The sequence below is a fragment of the Erythrolamprus reginae genome, chromosome 13, assembly GCF_031021105.1.
Source record: "Erythrolamprus reginae isolate rEryReg1 chromosome 13, rEryReg1.hap1, whole genome shotgun sequence".
Classification (NCBI taxonomy): Eukaryota; Metazoa; Chordata; class Lepidosauria; order Squamata; family Dipsadidae; genus Erythrolamprus; species Erythrolamprus reginae.
In genome coordinates, this window is record NC_091962.1 from 2,870,575 (window position 1) to 2,885,312 (window position 14,738).

Below are 14,738 nucleotides of genomic sequence, written 5' to 3' on the forward strand. Positions count from 1 at the left end.
AAGGGAACACTTAAACAACAGAATATAAAACCAAGTATTCAATGAAAGGATTATTTATTCAGCTTAAGAAAATGATTATTTGCTCAGCTTCTGTTTATCTAAGTACAGTGGTACCTCGTCTTACAAACTTAATTCATTCCGTGACCAGGTTCGTAAGTAGAAAAGTTCGTAAGAAGAAGCAATTTTCCCCATAGGAATCAATGTAAAAGCAAATCATGCGTGCAACCCCATCCCAAAAGTCCCCTTTTTGCCCGAGCCTTTGCCGCTGGGATGCCCCGCCTCTGGACTTCCGTTGCCAGCCGAAGCGCTGGGATTACCCTGACCCTCCCCTTGCTAGGAATCCCCGCCTCTGGACTTCCGTTGCCAGCCGAAGCGCTGGGATTCCCCTTACCCTCCCCTTGCTGGGAATCCCCGCCTCTGGACTTCCGTTGCCAGCGGAAGCGCCCGTTCTTCTGTTGCTGGGATTTCCCTGAGCCTCCCCTCCCTGGGATTCAAAGCAGCAACATCAAAAAATGAAGGGTTTATGGGAGGCACGTGCTCCTCCTTGCCACCACAGAGTCCCTCTTTTTTTTTTTTAAGCTTTAAAGTTTTGGATTTTTTAAAATTCTCCTCACCTCACCTTCTTCCTCTGGCAGCGACTGTCCTCCTCTTCTTCCTCTTCTTCCTCCTCCTCCTCCCCCCCCCCCCAAATTCTGAGCTTTCATTTCTTTCCCAATGGGTTTGCATGCATTATTTGCTTTTACATTGATTCCTATGGGAAAAATTGCTTCTACTTACCAACTTTTCTACTTAAGAACCTGGTCACGGAACAAATTAAGTTCTCAAGTAGAGGTACCACTGTATATCGAAACTAACAAATATCATATTAATAACCAGCAGATCACATGACAACATATATCAGCTTTCTCTATATATTATTATAAATAAATGTATCTTACGGTATAATAACGATGTATTTACAAATCAAGAATTTACTAATTGCATAAATGTGCTTAGGAACAGTTCGCTTAAATGCCTGAGTCAACTGAAACAACTGACCAATAGCACCCTTTTCTTTTTCCTTCCTTTTTCTCTCTTTACTCTTCCTTCCTTATTTTTTCTTTCCTCCTCTCTTTTCTTTCTTTTTCCTTTTTACCGTGTATAAATTTAGTCTAGGGTTAAGACAACTATGTAACTAAATAAGAACAAACCATAGTAAGCCTGGCATCAGACCAGAACACCGCCTTCTGCCACATGAATCCCAGCGACCGATTCGGTCCCACAGAGTTGGCCTTCTGCAGGTTCCGTCAACAAAACAATGTCGTCTGGCGGGACCCAGGGGAAGAGCCTTCTCTGTGGCGGCCCCGACCCTCTGGAATCAACTCCCCCCGGAGATTAGGACTGCCCCTACCCTCCTCGCCTTTCGTAAACTCTTGAAAACCACCTATGTCACCAGGCATTGGGAAATTGATATACCCCTCGGCTGTTGCGCGTTATGTTTGATTTGTTTGGATTGCATGATTGTTTCGGAATAAGGGTTTTAAATATTGGGGTTTTTTAATATTGGATTTGTATTTGGTATTGTCTGTTGTGAGCCGCTCCGAGTACTCGGAGAGGGGGCGGCATACAAAACAAATCTAGCGGTAATTAAAAATAATATTTATTTATTTATTTATTAGATTTGTATAATAATAATAATAATAATAATAATAATAATAATAATAATACTGAATTGATATAAGATAGAAGAGAGAATGGTAAACAGCTGAAATGTAAGCCTAAAAACTTCCACCAATGTCAAACATGTTTGTTAATTTTGTTTATTTTAATTGTTTAATAAAGTTGGGGGGGGTGTTTAGAAGCCAAATCTCGTACCGATGGGTGCCAACGACGGCCTCAGAGGGCAGACTGGTAGCCCCGAAGACGAGCCCCTCCCCCTCCCTGCCATAGATATTCCTACCTGGAAACATTAAGTGGGCCCAGGACTCACCCAAAGTGGTGGGTTTGATGAGTTCGTCGTAGATGTCGTAGAAGGGCAGCCGGCGCATCTTGACGTCCGGATGGACGGGGTGGACGGGGGGCGAGAGGTGAGGCACGTCGGCCTCGTGTTTGGAGCCCAGCATCGGCACGGGGGGAAGCAGGCTGGCCGGCACTCCGGACGCCACCCCTCCGTTGTCGTACGGCAGGTGGCACATGGCGCCTTGAGTCAAGGCCGTGGCCGAGGGCATCTGCCCGGCTTGGAGGTGGAGCATGGACAAGTCCGATGGGGTGAGGATCTTGCGGGGGAAACGCCTCCGGTACAACTCCTTGATCTTCATCTGCACGGCGGAGCTGCAGCCCGACTTCAGCAACTGGAGCGCCTTGGCCAGCAGCTCGTGTTTCCGGCCACTCTTGTTCCGCCCGGCAAAGCCCAGAAGCACCTGGAGCTCCGAGACGCGAAAGCTCATAACCATGTGCTGGAAGACAAAGGTAGACGAAGAGGGAAACGTTAAAGGGCGGGTGACAATTATATTAAAAGGGAGTCATTCTTTGTCAAGTGGACCAGGAGAAATTGAAGCCTTATTTGAAAACAAACCATCATTTTCCCCCCCTGTTCTTTCATTTTTTCTTTTGTTTTCTTATTTTTTTCTTTTTCTCTTTTTTCTCTTTTTTCCATTTCCATTTTTTTATTTACCTCTTAAAAGGAATTATTAATTGGGCTAATTGGGACATACATGATAAATTATTTGGACCTTCTTTTTTCCCTCTTGAATAGATAGATAGATAGATAGATAGATAGATAGATAGATAGATAGATAGATAGATAGATATTTATTTTTTATTTATTCATTAATTAGATTTGTATGCCGCCCCTCTCCGAAGACTCGGAGCAGCTCACAACAACAAAACGGTACAAATCCAATAGTTAAAAACAATTTAAAAACCCTTAATATAAAAAACAGTCATACATCTCAAACAAATCATACATAAAACAGAATTGGCCCAGTGGAATCAATTTCTCCATGCCTTGAGGCAGAGGTGGGTTTTAAGGAGTTTGCGAAAGGCAAGGAGGGTGGGGGTAATCCTAATCTCCGGGGGGAGTTGATTCCAGAGGGTTGGGGTCACCACAGAGAAGGCTGTTCCCCTGGGTCCCGCCAGACAACAGTGGCCGGGTATTAATATGTACTCTTTATCCATGTAATGGTTAGATAAAATTTAGGATTTAGTTGATATGATTGGGAATTTTTATTTCTTTTTTAAGGGCAAATATTATAAAAGTAATGGTAATACATTTATACATGGTATGCTTGTATGTATGATTGGTTCTTTAAATTGGGGTTTTTTAGATTATTTTTAATATTAGATTTGTTTACATTGTCTTTTTATTGTTGTCTTCGGAGAGGGGCGGCATACAAATCTAATAAATAAATAAATGAATGAATGAATAAATAAATAAAATACATGAAATCATTGTTAAGGATATATAGAGAGAAGATTGAAGCACTATGGCCTAAATGGTTAGGTTTGATTCGAAAAGAATCAATTTTAAAATTGTATTAGTTAATAGCTTTTAAAATACACATTAAAAATTTGAGTAATTATTCTTGTCCAGATGTCAATTGTACTGGAAGTAGCATTCGATGGATCATGAGTACCAAAATTAAAAGAAATAATTATTGTGATCTACTTCAAGATTGATGGTATGTTATTCTGCATATGTGAATGGAGTGAAAAATAAAAAAAAAATATTGGCCAAAAAGAAACCATCACAAAAACAAGAAACAGAGCTGTTTTCTCACCTTCAATCATCTTCATTTTTATTTCATTAGGAAAAGCACCTTTTTTTCTATCATATATCTTGTTTTTGTGATGGTTTCTTTCCAAATAAGGCTGCAAAAACCAGTCAAGTGGACACCTGGTCCACTTGACAAAGAATGACCCAAGAATGAAGAAATGGGGGAACAATTACAACTAGTCCTCCACTTACAATGGTCTAATTAGTGACCATTCAAAATAATGAAACATCTGCAAGAAAAAAACACCATGGATCCCAACATTTCTCTTCCTCCTTCCCACAAATCCCTTCCATTCCAGGACTGATAATGTTCCCTAGTCGGGCCATCAAACGTCTACAAGAAACCCAACAAACTTCCTCCTTTTCCCCAGTCCTCAAACTTTCTAGCACCGATGATGTTCCCTACTTGGGTCTTGAAACATCTGCAAAAAACCCCACCAAGCTCAGAAAGCACCCAGGACCCCACAGTCCTTCTCTTCTTCCTCCCCACTTCATAGAAACATAGAAGTCTGACGGCAGAAAAAGACCTCATGGTCCATCTAGTCTGCCTTTATAACTATTTCCTGTATTTTTATCTTAGGATGGATGTATGTTTATCCCAGGCATGTTTAAATTCAGTTACTGGGGATTTACCAACCACATCTGCTGGATGTTTGTTCCAAGCATCTTCTACTCTTTCAGTCAAATAATATTTTCTCACGTTGCTTCTGATCTTTCCCCCAACTAACCTCAGATTGGCCCCCCTTGTTCTTGTGTTTACTTTCCTATTAAAAACACTTCCCTCCTGAATCTTATTTAACCCTTGAACATATTTAAATATTTCGATCATGTCCCCCCCCTTTCCCTTCTGTCCTCCAGACTATACAGATTGAGTTCATGAAGTCTTAAGACCTTCCACCATTTTTGTAGACCGTCTTTGGACCCGTTCAATTTTGTCAATATATTTTTGTAGATGAGGTCTCCAGAACTGAACACAGTATTCCAAACGTGGTCTCACCAGCGCTCTATATAAGGGGATCACAATCTCCCTCTTCCTGCTTGTTATACCTCTAGTAGGCAGCCAAGCATCCTACTTGCTTTTCCTATCGCCTGACCGCACTGTTCACCCATTTTGAGGCTGTCAGAAATCACTACCCCATAATCCTTCTCTTCTGAAGTTTTTGCTAACACAGAACTGCCAATGCAATACTCAGATTGAGGATTCCTTTTCCCCAAGTGCCTTATTTTACATTTGGAAACATTAAACTGCAGTTCCCATTGCTTTGACCATTTATCTCCCTACTCCTCCTACTTCTCTCCATCATCCCGTTCCCTGCTAGCATTGATGATGTTACTCAGTTGGGTCATGAAACGTCTCCAAGAAAACCACCAAGTCCAAAGAACACCCATGGCTACACAGTTGCCTCCCCCTTGGACATCGCACACCCTTCTAGCATTGATGATGTCAAAGTTTTTTTCTCTGTTATTATTTGGGTGCTTTTTACCCTACATGGCATCGGACCAGAATGCCTTCAAGGCCGTCTTCTGCCGCACGAATTCCAGTGACTAATAAGGTCCCACAGAGTCGGCCTTCTCCGGGTCCCGTCGACTAAACAATGTTGCCTGGCGGGACCCAGGGGAAGAGCCTTCTCTGTGGCAGCCCCGGCCCTCTGGAATCAGCTCCCCCCCGGAGATTAGGACTGCCCCCACCCTCCTCGCCTTCCGCAAGATGTTAAAGACCCATCTATGCCGCCAAGCATGGGCGGATTAATTTCCCACTCAAACATTTGAGATTGGTGTGACTGTTTTAGAATGGCTAGTTTTTAATAATACTGTAATGGTTTTTAATATAGTTTATATTGGATTTGTATTCTGTTGTATTTATGGTTGTTGTGAGCCGCTCCGAGTCCTCGGAGAGGGGCGGCATACAAATCTAATATTATTATTATTATTATTATTATTATTATTATTATTATTATTATTATGCCAATACAACACAGCAAACGAGATCACTATGCTGGATTTTGTATTTCATCACCAGTCGGGCGCTTCCCAAGCACCCAACTGTTCCATTAGAACAAATGCTGTCAAAGCCAGAATTGAAAAATCAACAGATTATTATTATTATTATTATTATTATTATTATTATTATTATTATTATTATTATTATATGAAACAGTCCTCCTTCTGATGATATTCCCTAGTAGGTGAACACAAGAACAAGGGGACAGTGAACACAAGAACAAGGGGACACAATCTGAAGTTAGTTGGGGGAAAGATCAAAAGCAACATGAGAAAATATTATTTTACTGAAAGAGTAGTAGATCCTTGGAACAAACTTCCAGCAGACGTGGTAGATAAATCCACAGTAACTGAATTTAAACATGCCTGGGATAAACATAGATCCATCCTAAGATAAAATACAGAAAATAGTATAAGGGCAGACTGGATGGACCATGAGGTCTTTTTCTGCCGTCAGACTTCTATGTTTCTATGTTTCTATGTTTCTAGGGTCATGAAACATCTACAAGAAAACAGCCCAGCTCAGAGAACACCCAGCACCCCAAAATCCTTTCCTCCTCTTCCTCTTCTTCTCTACAACCCCACTCCTTTCTGGCACTGATGATGTCCCTTAGTTGAGTCATGAAAAACAACCCAGCTCAGAGAGGGCCAAGATCCCCGATCCTTTCCCTCCTTCTCCTCTTCCCTCTGTAAACCCTGCTCCCTTCCACCAGTAACACTAATGATGTTCCCTAGCTGGGTCTTGAAACGCCTGCAAGAAAACAACCCAGCTCTTAAAAGCACACTCTTTTCAACCAGGAGCTACAAATATTCCCCTTAAATGAAACGCCGGCAAGAATAACCAAAATGCCAGCCCCAGACACCAAGGCTGCCACAGCTCAGCCCTGAGCTACAAATATTCTCCTATTCATTCATTCATTCATTCATTCATTCATTCATTCATTCATTCATTCATTCATTCATTCATTCATTCATTCATTCATTTGATTTTTATGCCGCCCTTCTCCTTAGACTCAGGGCGGCTTACAACATGTTAGCAATAGCACTTTTTTTTAAACAGACCCAGGCTATTGCCCCCACAATCCGGGTCCTCATTTTACCCACCTCGGAAGGATGGAAAGCTGAGTCCAAACTTGAGCCGGTGATGAGATTTGAACCGCTGACCTTCAGATCTACAGTCAGCTTCAGTGGCCTGCAGTACAGCACTCTACCTGCACTCTACCACCCCGACATGTAATTGTAAGGTAAACATTTTCATTCATTCATTCATTCATTCATTCATTCATTCATTCATTCATTCCATTCATTCATATTTATATGCTGCTCACTCCAAAAGGGACTCAGAGCGGCTAACAATAGTCATAAATACAACAATAATAAAAAATACAGGCATAAAATCAGCAGTGTTGTCTGGCGGGACCCAGGGGAAGAGCCTTCTCTGTGGCGGCCCCAACCCTCTGGAACCAACTCCTCCCGGAGATTAGAATTGCCCCCACCCTCCTTGCCTTTCGCAAACTCCTCAAAACCCACCTCTGCCCTCAGGCATGGGGGAATTGAGACATCTCCCCCAGGCCTATATAGTTTATGCATGGTATGTTTGTGTGTATGTTTTGCTTTTTAAATAAGGGTTTTTTAGAGGTTTTAAATATTAGATTTGTTATACATTGTTTTTATCATTGCTGTAAGCTGCCCCGAGTCTACGGAGAGGGGCGGCATACAAATCTAATAAATAATAATAATAATAATAATAATAAGTACAATAATATCTCTGAGTCCACTCCCAGTCCTCGGAGAGGGGCGGCATACAAATCTAATAAATAATAATACTAATACTAATACTAATAAGTACAATAATATCTCTGAGTCCACTCCCAGTCCTCGGAGAGGGACGGCATACAAATCTAATAAACTATTATTATTGCCATTACTGTATATATCATATTAGATCCATATATGTGCACTGACTTGGGAAAGAAAGTGTGATGAATTAAACAAAGGGGAAAGAACAGATTGGCTGCAGATAATCCAAACATTTTTGATTAAAACCTATAAGAATTTGAATAAGAAGGCATTGTTTAGAATATATATATGAACCAGCTTCTAAAATATTATCTGTTTGCAAGCATACATGGTTTTAATTAACTGGCTATTATTATTATTATTATTATTATTATTATTATTATTATTATTATTATTATTATGCAGCATACAGGTCCTCAATTGAAGGCAGGTTGGCAGCAACTGTGTTTTTGCAGCTCTGATTATTGCAATTCTGAGTATTATAAGATATGAGACTGTTTTTACCACTGGTTAGAGCAGTGTTTCCCAACCTTGGCAACTTGAAGATATCTGGACTTCAACTCCCAGAATTCCCCAGCCAGCGAATGCTGGCTGGGGAATTCTGGGAGTTGAAGTCCAGATATCTTCAAGTTGCCAAGGTTGGGAAACACTGGGTTAGAAAACGAATACAGATGAAAGGAAATGTGAAATTAAATAAGCAAAAGAAGAAAAAGGTTTTGACAGTTAAATCGAACTGTAAAAATAAGACAGGTATAAATCTTAAGAACAATTGGTGATCAATGTTAAAAAAAAAAAAGTTTGTGCCCAGATGGCACACTGATGGATTCGGAAAATAAAAAAAATAAAAACTTTTGGGGAAAAGGCTAAAACCAAAAACCAAAAACCCATCCTGGTGCTCCCAGCAGGCAGCTAGAGCAAACGTCACCCACCCTCAATGAAATATGGGACAAACAAGAAACACAAATACACACATACCACACACACACACACAGGAAAGGGGCCAACCAGGGATGAATCCTGCCTGCTGTGAAGAAGCCTTCCAATTTCACAGAGAGAGAGAAAGTTGCAGGAAATTGGGAAGGCAGCCCAGGGACGTGGCTTATCCCGCTCAAATACTGTACAGTGATACCTCATCTTACAAACGCCTCGTCATACAAACTTTTCGAGATACAAACCCGGGGTTTAAGATTTTTTTTGCCTCTTCTTACAAACTATTTTCATCTTACAAACCCGCCGCCGCCACTGGGATGCCCTGCCTCTGGACTTCCGTTGCCAGCGAAACACCCGTTTTTGCGCCGCTGGAATTACCCTGAGGCTCCCCTCCATGGGAAACCCCACCTCCGGACTTCCGTGTTTTTGTAATGCTGCAGGGGAATCCCAGCAGGGGAATCCCGGCAGCACAAAAATGGGCGCTTCGCTGGAAACGGAAGTACGAAGGTGGGGTTTCCCAGCGAGGGGAGCCTCAGTGAAATTGCAGCTTCGCAAAAACACAGCGGTCCGGAGGTGGGTTTACGATGCTATGATTTCACTGATGCTCCCTTCACTGGAAAACCTCACCTCCGGACTTCCGTTGCCAGCGAAGCGCCCGTTTTTGCGATGCTGGGATTCCCCTGCTGGGATTTCCCTGCAGCATCGCAAAAACACAGAAGTCCAGAGGTGGGGTTTCCCATGGAGGGGAGCCTCAGGGGAATCTTAGCAGTGCAAAAACGGGCGCTTCGGCTGGCAAAAGGGGTGGATTTTGGGCTTGCACACATTAATCACTTTTCCATTGATTCCTATGGGAAACATTGTTTCATCTTACAAACTTTTCACCTTAAGAACCTCGTCCCAGAACCAATTAGGTTTGTAAGACAAGGTATCACTGTATTTGGAAAAACGAGATTCCCGCAGCCCTCTGTGTGATTGGAAAGGGCCCCCTCTCCGGGTTAGGATTTCTTCATCCAGGGCTTATTTCAGGGGTCCGCAAACTTGGCAATTTTAAGACTTGTGAGAACTTCAAGTCCCAGAATTCTTCAGTTCGTCAAACTTAGTCCTCAAATCTTAAAGTTGCCAAGTTGAACTGACTGGGGAATTCTGGGACTTGAAGTTCTCACAAGTCTTAAAATTACCAAGTTTGCTGCCTGGGGAATTCTGGGAGTTAAAAATCCACAAAACTTAAAAGTCGCTAAATTTGCTAGCGGCAGAATTTTGGGAGTTGTAGTCCACAAGTCGCCAAGTTTGCTGACTAGGGAATTCTGGGAGTTGAAGTCCACCAGTCTTTAAAGTCGCCAAGTTTGCTGCCTGGGGAATTCTGGGAGTTAAAAATCCATAAAGTCTTAAAGTCGCTAAGTTTGCCAGCTGGGGAATTCTGGGAGTTGAAGTCCACAAGTCTTCAAGTCACCAGATTTGAAGACCTCCAGCTTATTTGCAGAAAAGGGGTAGGGGGCCTGGCAATGAACCCAGCCTGGAAAAATCCCATCCCTTTAAGAGGAGGACCTACATTCTGGACCCTGCACACAGCCGACATCCTTCTGCCTTACAGCCTTAAAAACAAGCGTGGTCCCACCAAGCTGAATTTACTCCCAACTGTAACAATTGGTAGTAAACAACCCCTTGATCCTGGAGACTGAAGTGGAAGTAGTCCTTGATTTGTAACAGCAGGTTTAGTGACCACTCAAAGTTGCAATGGCACTGAAAAAATATCGTTTTTTCACACTTATGACCGTTTCCCCGACAAATTTACTATATTTTTCAGTATATAAGATGCACCTTTTTCCTCCCTAAAAGAAGCTGATAATTAGGGTGTGTCTTAAACTCTGAATGTAGCTTTTTTTTCCAGCCCTAACTAGCTGCTAACAATCTTCCCAGCTCTTACCTTGCAGGCTCTTTCATTGTTTCTCTCTGCAAAGAATGTTTTCCAAGCCCTAAGTCTTTGCAGGGTTTGTTTTGTTACTCTAACTTGCTCTGAGTAAGTTTCTTTCCAGCCCTAATCAGGTGCTAATGATGTTCCCAGCTCTTACGGGCTTGCAAGCTCTTTCATTGTTAATCTCTGCCAAGAATGTATTCCAAACCCTGTCTTTGATTTTTTTTTTCATTCTCTATTTACTCCAAATGTTTCTTTCCAGCCCTAACCAGGGGCTAACAATGTTCCCAGCTTTTACCAGCTTGCAAGCTCTTTCATTGTTACTCTCTGCAAAGAAGAATGTTTTCCAAGGTTTTTTCCATTGCTTTACTTGCTCGGACTTTCTTTCCAGGTGCTAATGGTGTTCCCAGCTCCTTAATTGTTACCCTCTCAGAATTAAAAAAAAAATTTAAACCCTTAACCAGTGTTGTGATTCAGTCTGAGGCTCCTCAGGGAACGGCTGGAACTCTGCCGGCTCCATGCTCAGAGGGGGGGGATGAGGAACAGGAGGAGGAGGAGGATCAGGCAGACGGGGAAGAGGAATGTCAGGACGAGGAGGAGGGAGAACAGCCTGAGACCCCCGGGGGGGAGCTCTCCCCAGCGAGTAGCCTGGAGTCATTAGATGAGAACGCACAAGCCATCATAGATATGAGGCAGAGAAGGGCAGCACAAAGAAGGGGACAATTAGCCAGGTATTTCCATCCCTAATAGGCAACAGCTGGATTTGGGTGTGGTTCTCCTCAGAAAGGTTGAAAAGGCAGGCCCACCCTTCCTGTATTGTGGAGAGTTATCTTTTGGGAGTCCTGTGACCTTGCTTCGATCCTTGGCGTCTCTGATTCTGGCTTGTGGCCTCGAAGGCTGAAAACTTGGGGGAGGCGTGGGTTTTATTATCTACAGTGGTGTGTGTGCCAGCAAGAAGCCTGTTGTATTGTCTGGCTGTCGTGACTCTTCTGTGAAGCTTCATAGCATTCCAGTTTGTAAGAACAGTTTTTGTTATGTGTTTGTTTTCAAAGATATAAAATGACTTTGCTTTTTATCAGCGTGTCTGGCTACTCTTTTTAGTTGGTGTTGACATCTGGGGGAACCCAGACAGAACAACCAGGGGATAAAATAATGTGTTGAAGCTGACCAGACTAAGGACACTAGCTAAATGAATACCTGGTAAGCAGATTCTTTTCCCTATATTCCTCCCCCCAAAAATTAGGTGCCTCTTATCCTCCAAAAATATAGTATTTATTTATTCGATTTCTATGCAGCATGACCGTTGACCATTGCAGCATCCCCCTCCCCATAGTTGTGTGGTTTACACTTGGATGTTGAAAAGGGGTTCATACTTATGACGGGTCCCAGAGTCACCTTTTCTGACAAGCAAAATCAAGGTTCACTTAACAGTCGGGTTACTTATTTAACAACTGTGGCGATTTGGTAAACAACCGTGGCAAGAAAAGTGGCAAAACTCCCTTGGCCAACATCTCGCTTAGCAACGTAAACGTTTGGGCTCAATTGCGGTCGTAAATCGAGGACTACTTGCATCGGTCCGGTTTGATGAATCTGCTTTGAGCCACAGTTGCCTGACTCCCAAAGTCACAACGCACAACACTTGCTGGGTCCAGGCAACAATTTCAGATCCAAATAAAGAAACTGCATTCTGACTTAAGGGCTTAGCTGACTTCTCTCATTGCAAGTGGTCCTCCACTTGCAACGGTCCATTTTGCGACTGTTGAAAGTGACTTGCGACCGTTGTTTCACGCTTACGACCGTTGTAGCATCCTTAGGATGACGTCACCAAAATTTAGATGTTTGCCAAAACTGGCTCTTATTTATGACGGTTCGCAGCGCCCTAAGATCCTCTTTTGCTACTTACCGACAAGCAAAATCAATGGGGAAGCCAGATTCACTTAACGACCGTCACTAACTTAACCAATGCAAAGATTCACTCGAGAACTGTGGCAAGAAAAGTTACAAGTAAATTTTTATTTATTACATTTATAGGCCGTCTAACTCCTGTCGGACTCTGGGAAGCGTACAGCAAATTAAAAAACAATACGAAATAGAGTGGTACCCCTACCTAAAAACGCCCCTACTTACGAACTTTTCTAGATAAGGACCGGGTGTTCAAGATTTTTTTGCCTCTTCTCAAGAATCATTTTCCACTTACAAACCCGAGCCTCCAAAACTGTAACTGGAAAAGGCATGGAGAAGCCTCCGTGGGGCCTCTCTAGGAATCTCCTGGGAGGAGACAGGGCCGGAAAAGGCGGGGAGAAGCTTCTATGTGGCCTCTGCTAGGAATCTCCTGGGAGGAAACAGGACCGGAAAAGGCAGGGAGAAGCTTCTATGTGGCTTCTCTAGAAAACTCCTGGGGGGAAGCAGGGCCGGAAAAGGCGGGGAGAAGCCTCCATGGGGCCTCTCTAGGAATCTCCTAGGAGGAAACAGGGCCTCCACCCTCCCTGTGGTTTCCCCAATTGCTTTTACATTGATTCCTATGGGGAAAATTGCTTCTTCTTACAAACTTTTCTACTTATGAACCTGGTCACAGAACGAATTAAGTTCGTAAGTAGAGGCACCACTGTAATTTTAAAAAACCTGTAATAACATTCATCACTTCTAGGTTGGTGCTAAATGCTCTTGATCAAAATGGGGGCAAACTCACTTTAATGTTTCACTTAGCGACACAAATTCCGGCCTCCATTGTGGTCGTAACCCGAGGACTACCTTGACTCAAAGGCAATTCAGGGATAATCTTGTGCAAGACCTTCCCTCCATCCATGTATCTTGCGCCAAACTGAACAAAGCTATTGAAACACCCAATACATGGCCATGCTGGACAGCGCAGGCTTGAGCAGGGGGTTGGACTAGATGACCTCCAAGACCCCTTCCAATTCTGCCATTCTTTTATCCAGTGGAATACTGTAACTTTCCTCCAGAAATTCTGCTCCATCACTAGAGGAGAGACTTGGCATCCATGGGTCTGAAAAAGGATATAGGATCTCCTGCTTGAGCGGGGGGGGGGGGGGGGGATGGGGGGGGACGGACGACTAGATGACCTCCCAATTCTGTCATTCTTTTATTCAAGGAGACAAGCAATCTAGAACTCAGGAGAAATTTCCTGACAGTGAGAACAATTAACCAGTGGAACTGCCTGCCAACAGAAGTTGTGGGTGCTCCATCACTAAAGTTTTTAAAGAAGAGACTGGACAGCCACCTGTCTGAAGTGGCACAGGGTCTCCTCTTGAGCAGGGGGTTGGACTAGATGACCGCCCAAGACCCTTTACAATTCTGTCATTCTTTTATCCAGTGGAATAACTTTCCTCCAGAAGTTCATGGCTGCTCATCATGGGACATCTGCTCCATCACTGGGCATCCATGGGTCTGAAAAGGGTGTATAGGGTCTCCTGCTTGAGCAGAGGGGGTTGGACTAGATGACCTCCAGGGCCCCCTCCATGTCTTGTTAATCCCACCAAGGCTTGCCTTGCACATCCAGAACCCCTTTCAACTCCTGGGATGGGACCCTTGAGAGGTGGGGGTCTCTCTCTCCGCCCCTCTGCCCCCCCATAACTCACCCCTCACCATCTGGGGAGGGGGCCCCTCCAAATCCATCCATGCCCACCGCAGCCCCCTTTTGCGATCCCTTCCTCCCCCTCCCCTATTTAGGGATCCCAGTCCCAAAGATCGCACCTCCCGCCGCCCCCACCCAACCCCTAGATCGCCCCCTTAACATCGCTTCCCCTCCAATCCTGCCCCTCCCTTTGCAGCCCCCTCCCCAAAGGCAGGAGAGAGCCCCCCACCACACCCGTTCTCCTTGCATCCGTTGTCCCCCCAACCCTTCTCTTCCCTCCCCTCGTTTCCCCCTCCCGAGACCCCCCGCTCCCCGAGGATGATGGGCTTTGTAGTCCCGCTCCCCTGCTTTCCCCCCTTCCTTCCCTCCCTCCCGCCTACCTTCAGCTCAGCCGCCTCCGCCATCTTGAGGCATCGTCGCCCCCCTCGCCCAAGGGACCGGGGAGAAATTCCGGCGCCGAGGAAGAAGCGCGCGACGGGCAATGGCAAGCGGCGGCGGCGGCGGAGGAGGAATGGCCACGCCTACTCTGCTCCCTCCCTCCCTCCTCCCTTCGGAGAGGAGGGGCCCCGAAGAAGCGCAGTTAGGGAAGCGCGGCTTTTAGGGAGCGTGGTCAAAGTGCCAACCAAGAATAGAATAGAATAGAATAGAATAGAATAGAATAGAATAGAAAAATTTATTGGCCAAGTGTGATTGGGCACACAAGGAATTTGTCTCTGGTGCATATGCTCTCATAAACGAAAGAGACA

General features: G+C 44.2%; 2 protein-coding genes across 3 annotated transcripts in view; one reads left to right on the top strand and one right to left on the bottom strand.

Annotated features, from left to right (window-relative positions):
- The window catches only part of FRMD8 (FERM domain containing 8), a 543,310-nt gene that overhangs the window by 137,474 nt on the left and 391,098 nt on the right, over window positions 1-14,738 (top strand). The window lies entirely within an intron of this gene.
- PIAS3 (protein inhibitor of activated STAT 3) overlaps window positions 1-14,738 on the bottom strand; it is a 68,956-nt gene that overhangs the window by 43,276 nt on the left and 10,942 nt on the right. Inside the window, exons 1-2 of one of the 2 annotated variants that reach the window (XM_070766665.1) lie at window positions 14,373-14,439; window positions 1,970-2,435 (exon numbers count right to left, since the gene is read on the bottom strand). In XM_070766665.1, coding sequence (XP_070622766.1) covers window positions 1,970-2,435; window positions 14,373-14,396 — 490 coding nt within the window. In that variant the 5' untranslated portion in view covers window positions 14,397-14,439. Of the gene's footprint in view, window positions 1-1,969; window positions 2,436-14,372; window positions 14,440-14,738 lie in introns of those variants that run through there. The other variant, XM_070766666.1, reaches the window with a different exon arrangement.